This window comes from Chenopodium quinoa, unplaced genomic scaffold, assembly GCF_001683475.1.
Source record: "Chenopodium quinoa cultivar QQ74 unplaced genomic scaffold, ASM168347v1, whole genome shotgun sequence".
NCBI classification, from domain to species: domain Eukaryota; kingdom Viridiplantae; phylum Streptophyta; class Magnoliopsida; order Caryophyllales; family Amaranthaceae; genus Chenopodium; species Chenopodium quinoa.
This window is the reverse complement of record NW_018742966.1, coordinates 977,000-998,917: the sequence shown is the minus strand read 5'-3', so window position 1 is coordinate 998,917 and position 21,918 is coordinate 977,000. Positions and strand designations below refer to the sequence as shown.

The 21,918-nt window shown below is 37.6% G+C and overlaps 1 protein-coding gene across 1 annotated transcript; it reads right to left on the bottom strand.

Moving 5' to 3' along the window:
* Positions 1-1,532: 1,532 nt before the first annotated feature.
* Positions 1,533-2,372, bottom strand: LOC110729042 (zinc finger MYM-type protein 1-like). The gene has a single exon (XM_021908744.1). It carries the CDS (start codon positions 2,370-2,372, stop codon positions 1,533-1,535), a length of 840 nt encoding a protein of 279 aa, XP_021764436.1.
* Positions 2,373-21,918: the final 19,546 nt, after the last annotated feature.

Here is a 21,918-nt window from a genome sequence, read left to right as displayed (position 1 = left end):
TCAGCTTTTGCCAGCCCTAATGGATGTGCTAATATAACTCACTTAAGTTTTTTAAAATGTGAGTTATATTAATTTATTAACACCTCCATTGCAGTTAATGTTGCATTGTTGATTGTCTAAAAAAGAGGGGGAAAAAAAGTTGAACGGTTGATTACAGCTAAAATTAGAGAAATCATTGGTAGTAGATTAACGTCACAATAAGTATTTACGCAAGTTGACGTTAACGTGTAGGAAGCTGTCAATGCAACGCCGTTACAGTAATATTTCATACGTGTACTATTTGAGTATTTGTCCAGATCATAACATTACATTGACTGTAGATAAAACATATTCCTGGGCTCTCAATTTAAGCTTTTGGTTGAGATGGTCCTTTAACATGGTATCAGAGCCAGCGTGGCACTAAAAGTCACGGGTTCAAATCTCATCCGCCCCTCCTTTAAAGTGAAGAGCCTAGAGTGTCAGTTTTACCATAGATTGACATATGAAGCAAATCATTAAGATTAACTACGTAGGATTTTGGGGCTGGGCGGTTGCCCCACCCCAGCAACACAACATTAATTACAAGCACATGTATGTTGCCCTTTGATCTGCTAACCACACTTTTTATCTAACCAACTCGAAATTATTATCTTGGCAACTAGTACTACTATATTACTCACGTTTTTAATAGATATTGGCGTGTGCATGGCTATAAAATCAAGCCCTAAACTCTTTTACGGTACGACACAATAAGCAAACACAAAAAATCAAATATTCAAAATAATTCAAAATGAATAACAAGTTGTGTGCTAGTTTAATTCTCCTTGCCTTTGTGGTGGTGAGTGAATCAGTTCCCCTCTCAAACATCATGGAGTTTGACGAGCTTGCAAAAGTACTTATTGATGACGTTGGCAATCGCCTCAATGGCCGTGTTTGCAAAAAACTTTGCAAAGACGAAGGTGAATCTTGTGGGTTTCGCAAGGGGGGTTGTTGCTCGGAAAGATCTTGCATTAATGGTGCTTGCAAAAAATACTGCAAAGACGAAGGTGATTCTTGTGGATTGGCAAGGGGGCTTGTTGCAATGAAAGAGTTTGCATTAAAGGTACTTGCAAAAAATACTGCAAAGAAGAAGGTGAAACTTGTGGGATTGGCGTCGGGGCATGTTGCTCGGAAAGAGTTTGCATTAAAGGTACTTGCAAAAAATACTGCAAAGAAGAAGGTGAAGTTTGTGGGATTGGCGTCGGGTCATGTTGCTCAGACTTAAACTGTCAGTCGCAAGACTGAATGAAGGTAAAACAAGCTTGCTGCGATGCCTATATATATATATATATATACGAGTATAAAATAACAATGCGATGGGCGGATGGGTGATGTTCATTCAACAAAACCTTCTATCTCACCCAGTGGCGGACCCAGGAATTTCCGATTGGTGGGTCACAATCGATAATCAAGTATGTAAAAAAAAAAAAATTACCGAACAACCAAATAATAGTACTAAAAAATACATCCAAATATTCAAACAGTACAAAATACAACCAAATGTTCATATAATACTACAAAAGACAACCTTTGGAAATAAGGGATAAAAGTGAAAGAAAGTTACCTCTTCTTAAGGAACTTTCTTTTTCATCATGACCACGGAAAGGCAACCCTTGGAGTAAAAGCCATTGGATAGATTCAATTGAAGCTTCAAGTCGCGTCCTATATGCATTTGTACTCTCAGCGGTTTGTTTTGTTAAGGCTTGTGTGATGCTTGAATTTTGTTTCTTGAACAAATCCATAGCTAAAACAACATTATTATGTGCACTCAAGTGTTTACCGACATGTTTTCTTATTAAATCCGATCGATTCCATGATTTGAAACCATCACTAACAAAAGCATCACCTCCAAAGGCATTTTCATCCTTGAATAGATAACAAGGGAAACAATAGGCAGCATCCTTTTCCACACTATACTCAAGCCAAGTCCAAGTATCAAACCACTTAGCACAAAAGCGACGATTTTTGCCAAAAATAGAAGTTTGAGGAAATGTAAAGTCTTTGGGCTGACAAGGCTTTCTTTGAATGTAAATTCTTCTCACTAAATCTCTATCATCTTTATGAAATTGACTCATTTTTCTCCTCTTTCCTGGATCTTGTGGAAGATTAGCAAATTCATGTTCACTTAATCTTTCTCCAAAGATTGGGGCATTAGGAGAACATTGGCCTTGTTCATTTTGAGGGGAATTTTGAGTTGAATAATGAGATGGAGATGAAAGTTGCTCACTTTCTTGAGGTGGAGTTATAGTTTGTTCATTTTGTGTTGGATGTGGAAGAGAAGTTGGAGTAGGATTCTTTTTAGCAAAGAAGCTAGTAATGTTTTGCATTTCATTTGGAGTACGTTTTCTCTTCATTCTGAAATTTGAATAAATATTGAACTAAATCAAGCAATATTCCCCAGAAAAATTATTTGAATAAATATTCAACTAAATGGTCTAAATCAAGCAATTTCACATAATGACATAATCACATAAACATATTACACAAAACACAATTACACAAAACAGATTTCACATAAGTAATAAGTTCAAGAGATTTCAATTACACAAAACACAATTACACAAAACACAATTACACAAAACAGATTTCACAAAAAGAATCAATTGATGATTAGTTGATTACCTACCTTGCTAGGCGGAGGCGAGCAGCGGAGCAGGCGGAGTAGCACTGCAATAGGGCCACGGGCAGTCGGCCAGCACCGCAGCACGGCAGTCGGCAGCACTCAAGTCTCAGGCACCGAGGCACGCACTCAGCAAGACAGCAATTCGCCAATTCAGCAGCACAGCCAACTACAAATTAACAAATCAACCAAAGTTTAAACCAAAGTTTAATAAAATTAACTAATTAGACTGAATAAATTTGAAGATTAGAAATTAAAAATAAAAATTAGAAATCAACTTACTAGCGAGTAGCGATTTCGAAATGCGATTATGCGACTATGCGAGAAGCCACGAAGAGGACGGAGTCCACGACCACCGACGTCCGACCACCAGGCGAAGAGACGGTGGCTGCCTGGCTGGGGCGAAGCGAAGAGGCGAACTGAAGAATGGAGATGAGGCGAAGTCGCGAAGAGAAGAAGGCTAGGGCTTGAAGTCTTGAACTGAATTCGTGTTTGGTTTTTTTGGGGAAAACTGATTTTAATTTTTTTTTTTTTAAAATAACTTAAAAAAAATTTTTGGGCCTGGTGAGTCACTTGACCCACCAGGTCTAAGCCCAAGTCCGCCACTGATCTCACCACATATCTATAAGACGTATGTATGTATTATTGTGAACGTATATGTAATGTTCATGACTTCTAGTGTTTCTATATGTATGCATTGTATTGTTGCTATATGGCCAATATGGGTTGTACATGATTTCTAAATACTACGTACCATAAAACTATTATTGTGTACTTTTACTCGGGTTTGTTCTTTTATTATGGCCAATATGAATTTAATTCCGTCGCACAGAAAATATTATTTCCGACTGATTTTCCGACTAAAATATAGCTTTTTAAAAAAATAAATAAAAAAATCAAACCCTAACCCTAACCCCCCCTTCTTTCTTCTTCCGCCCCTTTTCTTTGTTTTAGATCTACATGTTGTGGTGGTTACTTTTTTTTTGGTTAATTTTATTTTCGATTTTTTTTGTGGTGGACGATGGTAGTGGTGTGGGGTTTGGGCTGGTGGTGGTCATGGTGTGGGATTGGGGATAGTGGAGAGGTGCCGGATAGTGGAGAAAAAGGGGGAGGTGAGGGTGTGGGGTGGGGTTGGGGCTGGTGGAGAGGTACGGGCTGCGGGTTGGTGGTGGTCATGACCGTGAGCTTTTTTTTTTTTATTATTTTTTATACAGGGTTTCTGACAGAAATTTCCGTCGGAAAAGGTCGAATTTCCTACGAACACTTTTACGACGCCACTTTTACGTCGGAAACACTATTACCGACGAAAATTAGGGTGTTTTCGAGGGATTTTTTCCGTCGAAAATAGTCGTAATCCTAGTAGTGTTGTTTTTTATTATATTAAAAATTGCTCAATTAAATTTTTATTCTTGTTCATTCTCGTATCGAAGATGTTCATTTGACTTTTGGTATGTTCATATATATTTTAATACTTGTTCATTCTCATATTGAACTATGTTCATTTTCTGGCAACGTGTTCAAATTTGTTTTTATAAATGTTTTTAATCATTCTGCTTTGTTTATAGTGTATTTTTTTATTGTTACTAACATTTCCTTTAATATATTTTGATCTCTTATTACATAGGACAATGGAATTAAAAAAGTTGAAGACAATTACGTATATATTGAGAAAAAGATATGTATAAAGGTAAATGCACAAACATCATAAGAGTAGAAGGGGTATAACCGTATGACAAGGATAATGATTATATAAACTTTTTATTTATACCAAATATATTGAATTAAAATATAATCATTGTGTAAGGCACATATATATGATATGTACATTTTTGAAGTTTAAGTTTTGCACTTTTTTAATTGTTTTTAATAAATTAAGCATTTGTACATTTGAAAAGTTAAAAGAGTTACCTTTTATGTTTAAGAAACAATGAGTATGTATTTATTTGAAATGATATTACAATTGTAATTGAATTAATTTTATTCTACGTTAAAAGATATTTTTTTTTTTCAAATTAAGCCTATTAATTTAACTAAATAATAAGACAAATTAATAAGAAAACTATCTAAAAATAAAAAAGGAAAAAAAAATACTAATTTGAATATAACAAATTGCATTAACAGGATTGAACATTTAATGATACAAAATTGAACATTTATATACATAAAAATGAACATTTAATATGTTATTCAAAATCCAAAAAAATATAAGATAGATGACGTCACTGTGATGGAAGGGGGTGTAAGTAGAGCTACCTACATAGGGGTGTAGGTAAAAATTTTCCCACTAGATTGGCCAAAGTAAAAATGAAACAATGGATTGGTCTTAAACTCTTAATCCACTATTGTGTTTGTCTACACTTGGTTTATAAAAAGTTGTTGGCTTGTGTAGTTTGTGTTGCATAACTTAGCACTTTGAACTATGAGGTCTTAGGGCCTGTTCACTTCAGCTTGTTTTAGTTCAGTTCAGCTCCAATAAGTTCAGGTCAGTTAAGCTCTAATCAGTTCAGTTCAATTCAGCTCTTAATTTCCTTCTCTCAAAAAATATTCATTTCAGCTCTATTCAGTTCAGTTCAGCTCCAATTAGTTCAATTCAGTTCAGTTTAGTTCAGTTCAACTCCAATTAGTTCAGTTCAGTTCAATTCATCTCATTTCAGTAAATGTGAACATGCCCTTAGTCTACTGATTTAGAGTGAAAAGGCTGAAAGCTATGGATGATAAGTTATGGGTTTAAATTCTCACCCCATTTTATAATCTTTAGGCTTTAACCAAAGTCCATCCAGTGCTTGTGATTCTTTTTTGCTCCTTTTCTTCGTGGGAGTTTATGTTCTATCTTGGTAAACTGGGGTTATCATCATCTTTAGACAAAAATATACAAGTATCTTTTTAAATATTAACCACATTTAATAAGTGATTATTATAGGTCATACACTCACACACAATTTTTTTCCATAAGATAAATAAGTTCATTATCGTGTTTGTAGGTAAATTTGTAGATGAGGTATCGCCAACTTCTAATAATTGTGGAACAACATGTTTTGCATAAGGAGTTAATTTTTGTTAGGTGAGCAAAATTTGGATTATATTGAGACCATTCCTACAAAAGAAACACATAATTCATACATATTGGTGATGGACAATAAGTTTTAGTTATTATATAAAATAATATTGAATAATGGAAACTAAGTAACAGTCGTTAGCTAATAAATCTGCTCTCTAATTTGCAGATGTGGAGCTACACAAGTTCGCTTATACAATAAAATCCTTAAGGAGCTAAGATACTTTAGAGTTGTTTGATAAAGATATTTGAACAAATGAGTTTTGGTCATTGTTTGAGAAAGTCCCTATCCACCCTCACTTGATAGCATCACTTATATGGCTCCAAAACAAAAGCATTGATAGTTCATAGTTCCAAAATTCAATTCTAATTTCATGTACTCCTTAGCTTCTCCTTAATTCTCCTAATTTTTTTGGCATTAATTGCCAGAATGATTGAATGAAACACATCCTTTTACATAGTAATAACTAGGTTAAACCACAACCACATTTTTCACCATGCTCAAAAGGGAGACAAATGGGACCAAAGGCTTTTATTAGTTGGTATAGGTGGGCCTAAATTAGTTGCTATGATTTTAAAGAGGCAGCATAATGGCAAATTTACAGGACGTGTGCTTTTTGTGTATACTATCATCTCTCTATTATTTGGTCTCCATTCTCCAATTTATTTTACCTCAATTAAACCAAGGATTTTTGTATTGCAATATATTTTCATGAACAAAAAAGACGTAAAATGGGTCCATGTTCATATACCTACGTATTTTCTACAAGTTCGTCTTTTGTCGAACTATAGAGATGGCTTAATTTGTCTTAAGTTTATGTAAATGTGTAGAATTGTATAAACTCACGGCTTAACTTTCATTAATTGGGGTAAAACATATATATACAACTCTTATCCCTAGAGTTACCTTAATTAGGTTACTAGAAATAAGGAAACAATATAAAAGATAGAAATAAATATATCTTCCCAAGAGCCTTCGTGAAGATGTCGGCCAATTGAGTAGTTGTATGAACATACGATGGGGAAATTAAGCCGTCTATAATAGCATCCCGCACAAAATGACAATCTATTTCAATATGTTTGGTCCTTTCATGGAAGACCGGATTCTTTGCAATGTACAAAACAGATTGACTGTCACAAAATAACTTGATTGCCTTAGGATGATGGACACCCAAACTTAGCAACAAACCCTTAAGCCACTTGAGCTCACAAGTAGCTGCATACATAGACCTGTACTCGGCATCACAAGATGAAGTCGCCACTGTTGGTTGCTTTTTAGTCTTCCAAGAGATAGGGGAATGACCTAAAAATATCAACCAACCTGTGATAGAACGACGGGTGAGAGGACACCCCGCCCAATCCGCATCACACCAACCTTCCAAAGTAAGATCACTAGAAGCACTCAACAAAATACCTTGACCCGGGGTGCCTTTCAAATAACGAACGACTCGAAGAGCTGCTTCCCAATGCTCAATGTGTGGCTCTTTCATAAACTGAGACAAAATATGTACGGAGTATGCTAGATCTGGTCTAGTGACCCCTAGATAAATCAAACGACCAACCAACCTACGATATGCCTCCGAGAAACGCACCTGTGGCACGACCGAGCTTGTGGTTTTGCTCCATGGGAAAACCACTCGGCTTTGCCCCTAACAAACCTGCTTCAGAAATGATATATAACGTATATTTTCGTTGACACAAAAATAAACCTGAAGCACTACGAGCAACTTCTATGCCCAAAAAATATTTCAAAGGACCTAGATCCTTCATTTTGAAACAATCACTAAGATAAGCCTTGAAACCAACTAGTGCAGCGGAATGATTACCAGAAATTATAAGATCATCAACATATACTAAGACATTAATCTGAATGGTGCCTTTAGTATACGTAAAAAGGGAATAATCAGAGTAAGATTGAATGAAACCATACCCTTTCAAAGCTGCAGTTAGCTTTGCAAACCAACACCTCGGTGCTTGCTTCAACCCATACAAGGACTTGTCCAAGCGGCATACTAATGTAGGATCCTCACTTTCAAACCCGGGAGGTAACTTCATGTATACCTCCTCATCAAGATCACCATGCAAGAAAGCATTATGCACATCCATTTGATGAAGTTCCCAATTCTTTGATGCTGCAATTGCAAGAAAGGCCCGAACCGTTGTCATCTTTGCAACTGGAGCAAATGTTTCACCATAATTTATGCCTTCCTGCTGATGATTACCAAAAACAACTAGCCGAGATTTAAGTCGTTCAATATCACCATTAGACAAATATTTTGTCTTAAACACCCATTGACTCCCTAGTGCACGTTTACCGGGGGGAAGATGCGTTAAGGTCCATGTATCATTATCTTCCAAAGCTCTTATCTCCTCTTGCATAGATTTCCTCCATCCTGCATGTGTCATGGCCTCTTTAAAAGATTTCGGATCATGACCACCAACAATAGCTGCCAGAAACTTACAATAATTCACAGAAAACTTGTCACAATTTATATAATGTGCTAAAGGATACGGGGTACCTGAAGGAGTGTTGGAAGACGGAGTGGAGAGAGCCGGATTGTTAGCAAAAACGGAGTGAGTCACAAAATCTCGATGTCGAACATTCGAAAATTTTTCTCGGAACCCGCGCCCCAAGGGAGCAGCTGCCCCTGCATTACTATCATCCACGGTGGCCGAAGACTGTTGTTGGCTGGCAGCCTCATCAACCAGCAACACGGGCTGCTGCACAGGTCGTGAAATAGCAGCGGCCTCGTGCTGCTGATCTGCTGGCAGCCCCGCGCCCGCGGGCTCTTCCTGCGGGGTGGCAGTAGCCTGCTGATGCTGGGGTGCTGTCGTTCCCGCGCCCGCGGGTGTCACCTGCGGGTCTGACCCCGTGCCACCCCCATTGTCACACACTCGCACACTAGGCACCTCACCAATGTAAAGGTCCTCAAACTCAACAAAATCATCATGAACATCAAAACCCGAATCAAACATATGTGGTGCAATATTAACATCTTCCGGAGTAGCAAAAGGGAACACATCTTCAACAAATTTAACATCCCTTGACACAAAGAACACCTTAGACTCAAGATCATACAAACGCCACCCTTTCTTCCCAAAGGGATAGCCCACAAAAACACACTTTCGACTTCTACTAGCAAACTTATCCCCATCAGTTTTCTGATTATGTGCAAAACATAAACACCCAAAAGTACGTATGGCATCAAACATAGGGGGTTTATCAAAGAGAATTTCGAATGGGGTTTTATTTGTAGCAACGGAGTGGGAGTAAGATTAATTAGGTGAGCCGCGGCAAGAACACACTCACCCCAAATATAAATGGGTAATTTGGCTTGAAATCTCAAAGCTCTCCCAACAGACAAAATGTGTTTATGTTTTCTCTTAACTCTCCCGTTTTGTTGCGGAGTACCAACACACGAGGTTTGGAAAATAATGCCCGTAGTATCAAAAAAAATCACGCAAACAATTAAACTCTGTACCATTATCACTTTGCACAATTTTTATGGTTTGAGAAAATTGTCTATCTACCATGGCAACAAACATCAAAAACATACGGAAAACCTCCGTTTTATCATTCAATAAATAAATCCAAACAGCTCTAGAATAATCATCGACTATTGTCAAAAAATAACGAGCTCCGCATGAGGAAACATGTCTATACAGGCCCCACAAATCACAATGAATTTTCTCAAAAATTCTAGATGCTTTATTATCACTCAAAGGGAAACTATTTCTAGGATGTTTAGCACGCATACATACTTCACACCCTTTATCTAAACAAGCTTTATTACTAACTGTGGGAAGCAACTTAACTACTTTCTCGGAAGGATGACCCATACAACGATGCCACAACTCCAACTCTGAATTTGCAACAATCACATGATGCACCGAATCCGTTTTGCTAAAGTAATACAATCCGTCCCTCCTAGTTCCCGTTCCAATCAGCTCCTTCGTTTGGTCCTGTATAGCACAAATATAAGAGTTAAATTGGACAGTACAATTAAGATCGTCATTGAGTTGCAAAACAAAAATCAAATTACAACTCAAATTAGGAACATAGAGTACTCCGGTGAGAGTAATCTTGTTCGATAAACAAACAGAGCCAATAAGAGAAGCCGACAATGTGTCTCCATTGGGCAAACCAACCGGACATTCGAAGCTTTTTGTATCAAAAAGCCAATGTTTTTCTCCGGTCACGTGATGAGTAGCTCCTGTGTCAATAATCCAAGAGGTATCATCAAACTTACCACTCAACCGATTATCCGAAATTGTAGCATTACCCATCAATCCCGTAATCGCTTTCCACTGTTCACTTGAGAATAGACGACCCGAGGCAAAAGAGGTCGAGTCATCCGAGCTTGAACCACCACCAACAACCGCGTTGGCCTTCACCGGGCCTCCGCGACCACGGCCAGCAGAAGGCTGCCCCCCCTGGCTGCTAGCAGCCCCTTCCGGCCACCCATGCTTATCATAGCACCGAGACTCTTCATGCCCACGCTTTTTACAAAAATTGCAAACCTTATCAGACCAACAACGCGAGGTATCGTGTCCCCCTTTCTTGCATTTTTCACAAACCGGTGGTGGTCGGTCAGAGCCGCCACCACGACCCCTTCCGGCTCCGGTTTGCACAGCAAAGTCGAGAGCAGGAGGGTCCTCCTTCTGCCGAGAAATACTCCGAACCTTCTCCTCTTGAGACACCTGCTGAAACGCCCTAAGCAAAGAGGGCAGGGGATCCTGAGATAGCAAATTAGATCGAACAGGGGCATAGTACTCGGAATACAAACCGAGCAAAAACTGTTGGAGACGATCTCCATCACGCCGATCAGCATGCTGGCGGCCTACACTACACGTACACTTCCCACAAGTACAAGTAATTAAAGGTTCTAATTTATCAAGCTCATCCCACAACACTGCTAATTTGCTATAATACACAACCACTGTCATAGATTTTGTTTGCTCACACCGATTAATATCCGATTTTAATTGTTGTATTCTTGGACCATTAACTAAACAAAATCTTTCATGTAAATCATCCCACAATTGCTTAGCATTATCATATTGAGAAAGCATTGATTTTACCTCGGGATCGATGGTGTTCATGAGCCAAGAAACGAGCATACAATGAATTGTAACCCAATCATCCTTCATGCACGGCGGTGAGAAGGAGGTGATTGTACCGTCAAGGAAACCGAACTTCCTCCGGGACGACAAGGAAATCCGGACAGCGTGAGACCACTCGTGAAAATTGTCAAGCTTTAAACGTTGTGAGGTAATGTAATCCCCAGGCCGATCTTGCTGTCCAAGGTAAAACGGTGAAGTTGGTTCAATTTTGGTGGGAGGAGATGGAGGTTCGCCGGACATGATCGAACTCACGGAAAAGAAAACAGAGAAAAAAAAAATTTAACCTTGCTCCAATACCATGTAGAATTGTATAAACTCACGGCTTAACTTTCATTAATTGGGGTAAAACATATATATACAACTCTTATCCCTAGAGTTACCTTAATTAGGTTACTAGAAATAAGGAAACAATATAAAAGATAGAAATAAATATATCTTCCCAAAATGTATCCTCAATAAAATGGCAACATCGTATACTCCCAAAATGTCATGGGGAGTGAAATTTCCTGGAACTCGACTAAAGTATGGTGCAACATCTTCTACTCGTAATAAGATAGCTTGTTTCCTTTAGTCCAAAGAGGCAAGAAAGGTACGTAAGACAGATATAATGAATCGATACGTTTATTATAAAGTAGGCAAATTTTATAAGGTGGTAGTTTATTGATATAAAATCTAGTTTGAATTAATTTTCCGAGTTAATAAATAAACACTTCAAAAAGGAGGGAATGAGTAAGGGAATCTAATAAAATGTGATATCATTATTATGCACTAGACTAAGATCAAAACTAATAAATTGTAATAAAGCAGTCAATTTATGGTTGTTATCTACCACCTAATAAGATACATGATTGATTATGGTTTGTAACACCTAATAAAATACATGATTAATTATGGTTTGTGGCTTTAAGAAACAATAAATCGGTTTATAATTGAGTCTTTTTTTTTTTCCTCCCTTTTTTCAAATATCTTGGTCAATTTTGTCAAAATTTACTTCTAAAGGCCTGTTCACATTTACTGAGCTGAACTGATTGGACCTGAACTGAACTGAAACTAAGTAAATGTGAACGGGCCCTAAGTTATTTTAAGTAGTATTTCCTCTTTCCTCGAAAAAAAAAATAAAAAATAAAAAAAAGGATATATATGTCAATACAAAACTTAAACTACTACCATTAGCTTAAGCCTTTATTTGAGGTGGTCCTTTATTAATAATAAATATTAATAACAAGTAATTTATTGAGACGATTTCAACAAGTACCTACCGTTAATCAAAGTAAATTATGTGAATCGTGAAAAAAGTCAAAACTTCTTACTTTTTTATTTTATTTAAAAAAAATTAAAAAAAAAAACTGGATGGAGTATAAGTTTGTCAAATTATTTACAGTACGAGTACTATACTTCATGGCAATTATTGAAAATGTTACACGATGTGGTCGCTTGATCAAATTTTTTTATTTTTTTTTCCGTTTGCAAATTTAATGAAGTTGATGTGAATGGAAGATAATGGCATGGGGACATGGGGTACGTAGACGTTTCTATCCGTAGTTAATTAATTAGCATACAATGTTGTCTAAATTAAAGTAGAGGTCATAAGACTCTTAACTATATAGTATATAACTATATATACATGAAGTCCTTAACAAATTAATTCCATGAGTGATGAGTCTACGTGGTGACACCCATTGTCAACCAATTTGCGCTCACCAAACAAACCACACATTGATTAATGACTATACATTCCATTATTATCGAATTTAACTATTCAATTCGTCTTATGTATAATTATATACGCTAGTATAGATCACGTGTATTGAGTGTTTGAGTCATACACCTAATTTAATGGTCTAAATTTTTGAAGCATTATTGATACAAGGTATGATGGGTGAAAAAATGGTGAATATAAGTTCGGATTTTTTTAAAAAATTAATAGTATCATCACAATTTTCACAAAAACTTGTTCAAACTTCATGCACCCTACAATTTTAGAATTCAAATTGAAAATTTAGAATTGATTTTTGTAATTTCATCAAAAGGTTGCAAATAAAAATTTCATTGATTTAAATTTTCCAAATATCAATTCTCGGAGACTTTAAGAAAGTATTGCAGTCAATCATAGACAACAAGATGAACACTAATTGTAGCAATAAATGTTACTTTTTGGATTAGACAAAATTGAATAAATAAGGAATGAACATGTTTTTTTTTTTTTTTTTTTTTTTTGAGGGAAACGATAGCCAGATATTATTAATCGAGGTCTATTTCCGCCAAAGTTGTTATGCTTTGAGGAAAGGTACCTAAGCGAACAAGTTCAGAGTTACATCCGGTATCCCACCTTGCTACTAAATGGGCAACGGTGTTACAAGATCGCTTAATATGTGTAAAAGAACAAAAACTAAAAGAAAAGCTATCGTTTCTAATATCATCATAGATAATGTGTATCGGAGAGACACCTCTTCTTGAGCTCTTCAGGGCAGCCACCACATTCAAAGAATCGGTCTCAATCTCGATTGAATTGTAGCCTAATCTCGCAGCCAGCATTACACCATAGCGTACAACCATTGCTTCTGCAATTTCTGGGATCGTTCCAGACGTTTTCTTCACTGCCGCAGCGAGTATAACACCATCAGCATCTCTTAGCACGACACCTAATCCCACCAGCGAACCTACCATCACGTGAGCATCAGTGTTCACTTTGATACGACCCACAACAGGCCTCCTCCAACTCGCAACAGAAGCAGCAACATTGCTAAGAACAGTAGGGGCTTGCAGCACCTTCTCAGCATATGTATTATAGTCTTGTACTAGCCTTGAGAACCCCGCAGCTAACATCACCCCATTTGGCCTTTCCCCTTGGAACATCATCATGTTTCTCCCTTTCCACGCTGCCCACATTAAGGCCGCCATGGCACACACCTCACTCGCCTCCACCTTCCTACCTAGCCAAGACCACAATTCAGTAAAGCTTGTACGAGGAGCATCATGCAATAAATCTTTATACTCACCGAGGTTCCATATTTCCTTAGCAATAACACAGTCCAGCAATGGGTGGATCAGAGTCTCCCTTACACCGCAAAACTGACAGCTTGCATCAGTTATAATGTGACGCTGCACAAGTCGTTCTTTAACCGCCATATTCCCTTTCACATCATTCCAAAGAAAATGCTTCAGTTTTGGGGGTCCCCGAGCCTTCCAAATCGACTTCCACAACTCCTCCTCTTCCACATTACCTCCTACATTACTAGCACCCATTTTCGCTAGCCAATACCCGAATTTTACCGAGTATTCACCATTCTTTGCAAGATACCAGTACATAGAATACCCCATCATATGTGAAGATAACGGGGTGGCTAGTATTGTAGCTGTCACATTATGATCAAATAGCTCCTCAACTTTTGTCACATCCCAGCTTGTTCTACACTCAGATAACAGAGCAGCCACTCGCAGATCAGCATCAGCAGTAGGGGGTCGGGATGGGTAAATTACCACACCCTCCTTTACCAACCACCCATCCGACCACACCTTAATATTCTCCCCATTACCCACTCTCCATGCTAGACCATCTCGAAGCACCGATTTTGCTCCCCACATACTTCTCCATGAATAGCTAGGATCAAAGCCCCTATTTGCCTCCAATATATTCGAATTTTTAAAGTACCTGGCTTTGAGAATTTGGTGAAGTAACGATTTCGTATTGAAGAGCAGTCTCCAACATTGCTTTGCAAGGAGCACTTGATTGAAACACTTGAGGTCACGGAACCCCATGCCACCCAAAGATTTAGGTTGACATAATTTATCCCAACTCTGCCAATGGAGCTTTCTTTCATCCACTCTAGAGCCCCACCAAAATCGATTGAGGAGAGTATGAATTTCCTCTAATAGACCATCCGGAATCTTGAATATACTCATCATATATGTTGGAATCGCTTGGGCTACTCCTTTAATTAGAACCTCCTTCCCCGGTTTTGATAATAGCCTCTCCTTCCACCCATTAAGCTTCTTCCAGATCCTCTCCTTCAAAATCGAAAAAATGGCTTTTTTAGACTTTCCGATAATCGTCGGAAGGCCTAAATATTTCTCATGTCTTTCAACTTCTCTAACACCCAAAGTATCAATAATTATTTGCCTCCTATCACCCACAACACATTTGCTAAATGCTACCTCTGTCTTGCTCAAATTAACTTTCTGACCAGATGCTCTCTCATATTTACTGATTATATCAGCTATCATAGAACATTCCTGCAGAGTAGCCCTCGCAAATAGGATACTATCATCAGCAAAAAATAAATGTGATACTCTAGGAGCCCCATAACAAATTCTTGCCCCCCTTATTTTCCTCTCCACCGCGGCCTTTTTCAACATTGTCGAAAACGCATCTGCACACAACAAGAACAAGTATGGGGATATCGGATCACCCTGCCTCAAACCCCTAGTAGGGATTACAGAACCCGCCACTTCACCATTGATTTTAACAGAAAAAGAGACACTCCGAATACAATTCATGACCCTTCCAATCCACTCGGCACAAAAACCCATCTTCAACATTACTTCTTCCAAGAAACACCACTCCACTCTATCATACGCCTTGCTCATGTCAAGTTTCAACGCCACCGACCCATCCTTCCCTTCCCCTTTTCTCTTCATAGAGTGAAAAATTTCGAACGCAACAAGGGCATTATCAGTAATTAACCGACCTGGCACAAAAGCACTCTGATTGACAGAGATAATATCATCAAGGAGCGGTTTCAATTTATTTGCCATCACCTTTGATATTATTTTATATATGACATTGCAACAGCTTATAGGTCTAAACTCTGACATATTTGTCGGCTCATTACATTTAGGAATTAAAACAATGCACGTTCTATTAATATCCTCTATATTCACATTCCCCCTCCACCAATTTTTGACAAGAGTAATAATATCGAGACCCACAATATGCCAAAATTTTTGAAAAAATAAAGCATGCATACCATCGATACCGGGCGCCTTATTAGGGTGCATTTGGAATAAAGCATCTTTAATTTCTGCTCCGGTTGGCTCAACATTCAATGTCGTGTTCATATCCTCCGACACGCATCGCTCCAAACCCCCAATCGCAGCCTCCATCTCCGTGGCATTGCTCGTAGAGAACAGATCAGCAAAATAATTCTCTGCTATTGCCCTTGTCCCAGACTCATCAGTGCACCATACCCCATTTCTATCCAGTAACCCCTTGATCGTGTTTTTCTTTTTTCTCGCACTAGCTTTATGATGAAAGTAAGCAGTGTTCTTGTCACCGTCCCTCATCTCGTTGGCTCGAGACCTTGCAAACCAATAAGATTCCTCCAAGCGAGGCATCTCAGCTAATTCACTCGCAATACGCTCACATTTGCTCATCATAGAGGCATCCACACTGCCCCCTTGTGCAACCAGTAACTCCGATTCTAGCAGCCTAATTTTTTTCTTTGTAGCACCAAAGGATTTCACTGCCCACCTTTTCAAAGCACGAGCACAACCAACAATTCTACTATGAGCTTCCAAACCGCATCCCTCCCTCCAAGCTTTCGACACCACCGAGGCACACTCATCATTGGATAGCCACATTGCCTCGAAATGGAAAGATTTTTTTCTCCTCCCCCTCTCATAATAATTTATCGTATCCACAATGATGGGTGCATGATCAGATTCTTCTCTAGGAAGATGTCTCACAGAAAAGTTCGGGAATAAGGAGCACCACCCACTATCAGCAAGAAACCTATCCAATTGCTCACGGATCATAGTCTCCGGTGTGCGACCACGCTGCCAAGTAAATATATTACCCATATAACCCAAGTCTCGCAATCCACATTCATCAATAGTCTCCCGGAACGCATCCATAAGACTTTCCCGCCTAACAGCCCCACCATCTTTCTCATTCATACTCAAAATTTCATTAAAGTCTCCAAACATAATGCACGGAATGCTACAAGAGGTCTTAAGAGATTTCATCATCTCCCAAGTTTTGTGCTTATTTTCAGTTTTTGGCCATCCATAAATTCCCACAGCTCTCCAACTTGGATTACCCTCGGAATTTAAAATTTCAGCCATATAATAGTGCGTAGAATAAGAAATTGTAGTTACATCAACATCTCTCCACCAAAAACCCATCCCTCCCGACCTTCCAACACTGCTCACACACACTCCATTCACAAAGCCACATTTTCTTTTTATTCTCTCAAGGATCGATGCATCAACCATAGTCTCCATCAAAAACACCACCTCCGGCCTCTCTCTCCAACATAAGTTTCGGAGAGTACGTTCCGTCCAAGGGTTGCCAATCCCTTGGACGTTCCAACTCAAAATTTTCATTTCTTTTCGAGGGCATGGTCAATACCACTACCCTCTACTTGTTTTAGATTGTCTCTAGTAATTTCAGTGATCACCACTTTCCTCTTTTTTTCACAACCAACCTCACTGTCCACCCCCAGAGCAATTCTTTTTTTATTTACAGGAATAGCATTCCCTGCCAGTTCACTACTCGATCCTGCCACCATGCCACTATAATCTTTTTCCATCCTCTCCACCCTCTTCCAGCTTTTCAAGCCCTTATTCCCCTGTATTTTTGTCCCCCTCACATTTTCAGCTCCTTCCCTCAGCCCCACACCCGAGTCAATCCCACCCCCTTCTGTTCTCACTCCCCTACTTTCCCCCATTTTTGAATTATTTCCTAACTCACTTCCCTCATCTCCCACACCACTACAACCCCCCTTAATTACTTCAACCCTACTCATCTCCACAATTTGCTCACTACTCTTGTTATCCTGCAACCCCAGAGTAGTAGCACTCTCACCTCTTGTAACACCAAGTGGGCGCAAAACCTCCCGTCCATTTGCCTCATCAAACACCAGCGCTAGAGTGGCCTCCCTCTCCTTTGGTTGCTGGTCTGCATTGTGGTCATTTGTGCTCGAGAATAGTAACTTTCTTGCAGCACCAATCGGCCCCAATCGAATTGATTTCGGAGTGTTATACCCTGCGCTTCGCCCATCACTCCCTGACTTCAGTCTCTCAGACCACTTCCTTTATTTCTCCCTTGTTGCAAAAGATTTCTGTTGGGGCTTTGCAGGTGAAGCCCGGAGCCACGAGCCGTATTGATATACCACTTCACTTCCACTAGCCCCCTCCTCTGCTTTCACAGAACAATCCCTATCAGTATGGTCCAATCGACCGCAAAAAAAAAACAAAAATCTTCCAGTCTCTCATACTTAATATCGATCCACTTTGTCCTCGATGTGCCAATAGAGATGAGAATCCCTCTTCGTAAGGGCTTCATAATGTCTACCATAATTTTCATGCGCATAAATTCCCCCCAACCTAGCGGATTGGCATCATCAAAATCAAGAAAACCACCTAGCGATTCCCCAATATCGTACATTACATGTTGATTTCTTTTATTGAAAGGGACATCCATTAGTCGAATCCACATTGGTGAGTTATGGAACACCACTTCAGAAGGTTGTTCACTGCCTTCAATGTTCTTCAACAACAACAGTTTTCCATCAAAAAACCATGGGCTCCCCTTAATAATCCTTTGTTTGTCCTCCTCCGTAAAGAATTGGAACACAAAAAGATTAGTATCCACCGAGTTTATAACCAGATTATCTTGTAATCGCCACACGAAGGTCAAAGTACGTTTCATCGCCTCCACATTAAAAGTTTTAACATTCCATAATTTCCCCACAAGAGCCAAATTTAGGTGATCCGTCGAACCAATATCTCCATCAGTCTCAGTCGGATTGCCAATAATTGTGCTTTCTTCATCTGTCAATTTGAATTTCTCCCAATCTTTGATTAACTCCGTTTCAGACGCCATTATAGGAACTAGCGTCCAAAATCAAGCAAGAATTCCCAATACACGATCAAGGGCAGGACGATTATACCACAAGAACACCACGAGGATACCACAAACCTTAGCAAAGGACTACAAACCCTAGCCTAGGGACTTATTTTTATTTTTAATTTTAATATTCCAAAATTATAAGGAATGAACATGTACAAATGTACAATACATACACTTATCAATTTTTATTACTCAAAATTTTTATTACTCAAAATTGAATAAATTAGTCAAGAGCAAAACCATATCACAGTCAAGAATATTCTTAAATCTTAATAAATAATAATCAACAAATTATAAAATAAAACCAAATAATTAAGTCCGGGCCACAAAATATACTTACCTTGGAATATAATCTAAACCCAAATATGGAATTCTAAATTACCAAATATCAATTAGTTTTAGATTGATTCAATGCTTCCTCATCACCTATCAATAAAAAAAATGAGTAAAAATGGTTGTTGTTTATATTGGATGATGGAATGATAATTGATATGGATATTTATATTACAGATCGAGTATAATTTATTTATAAACTTTACACTTCATTTAATTTCCCAACTTTTATCTTTATTTGCCATCCTATATTTATAATTATTCTAATTAATATTTCAAAATATTCTCTTCATTGTGTATTTGTGTTACATAGTTAAGTACTATTCAATAACTATTACACAATTCCGAAATTAATAATAACAAAAACCACAAGAAAATGGTATTGATAGTGAATTAGCAATGTGTATAACAATGTAAAATAACAATGTAATCATGATACAAGATCTATCATAAACGTTCTCTTAAACTCTATAAAACTAAACTAATTGACATAAAAATAAACTACATAAATATAAATTTAATGTACCGCGTATATTTAAAATCGGAACGTTTATATTAAAACAAAAACGTCCAAAATGTTAGCTTCAACAAAATCAATCAGAAATGAAAACATTAATTAGATGCACCCAAGACTTAATCCCAACCTCCTAACTAAAGTGATGGACCTACAAAATAAACAATCGTAGAAGTCACTCAACCTCACAAATTTGGCTTTTGGTAAACTGTTGCTACCATTTGATGATATGCCTGCATAAATAAACACCATAATGCGCGCCGACCTTCAATGCTACGAGTAGTATATTCTCATCCACCATTATTCTTTTTAAATTTTATCCTCTTGAATTAAATTGCTATTATTACCTAACAAAATACAAGCCTAAAATTGACCTGCTGATATTGCTAGTGTGATGGGTATGATTATGATTGCTCTGTTTTGAATAATGTACGTGTTTAGTCAATAGCATAACCGTCTAACGACAATTTTATGATGTTTACCGTATCCATTAGCCAATTACAAAATACTACGTAATTTATATGCATAACATCTGTTGGTATATAAATTATACAAATTATTAGTATTTACCAATTACAAAATACTACGTACTATATATGTACTATATATTATATAGTTAGATCAATAAAAAAAAATAAAAGAGTGGTCGATGATTATATTGCAAAATTTAACATGTACGTGCACCACATATCCCATTTCAACTTGAACGTAAAAGTTGCGGATCGAGAGTGTTAACAACGATGAAGTTGGAAAAAAAAAATGTGATGCTCTCCGTATAACCTCATGAAAAACCCTGTCTTTACATGCAAGTGACTCTTACTTATTTTCTGATGCGGTTGTTATTTATCATGTATGAATATGGGATCATACCAATAAAGAAACATGATGATAATTAAATAAGTAAGAAATAAGCATTAGTTCAATATCATACAGACTAAAAATAGATTATGCTTCTCAAAGTTAATGTAAATTATTATTGACCAAGTAAATATTGCCCAAGCAAATCTCATTAAAGTATTAAACACCCCATAAAAACTTCGAAAAAATATTCATTTTTATCGGTTCAATCCGTATAAGAGAAGAAAAAAAAAAAAAAAAAGCTGTTGAGTCCATATTTGTGATTCTATACACATACGTTAATACGTAGTCAACATTCTGGATTTAGTTGCTAATTATTACATTATTAAAATGTGTTTAGAGCAAATTATACAAAAGAAACGTGGTCCAATTTGTAAAGAGAGAATGTCATAATTTTTTATTTTTTTTTATAAAAAATGTAAAGGAGAGAAATCCTTGTGCTCCACTTTCCTGGTGTGGAATGGGCAACCTTCTCCACCGTCCACGGAGCCGTCTTCAATAAAAAGTTTTGCAGTTTATAAAAAATCTGCTCAGCTTTTAATTACGCCTAATTAATTAATTTTATACCTTAATTAAATCACTACCTTTTTTTTTTGAAGAATTAAATTACTACCATTTGTAGTTTGTACCACTTGCTTTCTTACTTCTTTAGGTCATTTATCCGGCTTCTTTTGCAGTAAAAAATAAAAATAAAAATAAAATAAAAAATAAATTTAAAAAAAAAAACTGAAAAAGCAAAAGTACATTGTACATAATGTAATTATTGCAAATGAAAAAAATACAGTACTTCATGATTCATAAAAAGGGTGGACCTACTGTATTTCGATTTTTATATACGGAGTACGTATGAAATTATATATACGTATGAATGCATGATCGTTATCTATAGATCGGATATTGGATATTAATTCGGATATCAAACTCTAAGCTTGAATCTATAATCTATAATTGATACTAAAATAGCAACCGTTGATATCATCCTATCCTAAAATTAGACATATGTTATACTGTTACTCCGTAGTAAAATTTTTCCTCCAAAACTATAAATAATACCATCATTTTATGATTTTTACTTTTTATTTTATTAAAAATTTGGTCAGCTGTATTGTTATTGGTATCAATTTACGAAAGAACAACCTGTTCTCTTTACCAGTAAAAAATTAATTTTTTTTTTGGAGGGGTAAAAAATGTGGATTGCTAAACATCGCCCGCAAATCTCCACATAAAGCCCACAAATCTATATTGAATTTACCTTATTGCCCTAAACCTAAAATAAAAAAATCTAACCCATACCCACACTCTAATCACGCGAAAATACGGCAATGTTGAGGCGGCAAGGCAAGGACTTGGCGGCCACAGCGGCGGAGGGAAGGACGGCTCACGGTGGCAGGGTTTTTTTTTAATTTTTTTTTTTAAAAAAAACCAGAAGAGGTGGGGCGCCTGGCCAGGACGCCCAGCCCCTGGTGGTGGCGTCTGCTCCGGCCGCCGGAACCAGGGGGCTGGCGTCTGACCTGGACGCCTAGCCACGGTTGTGGCGTTTTCCA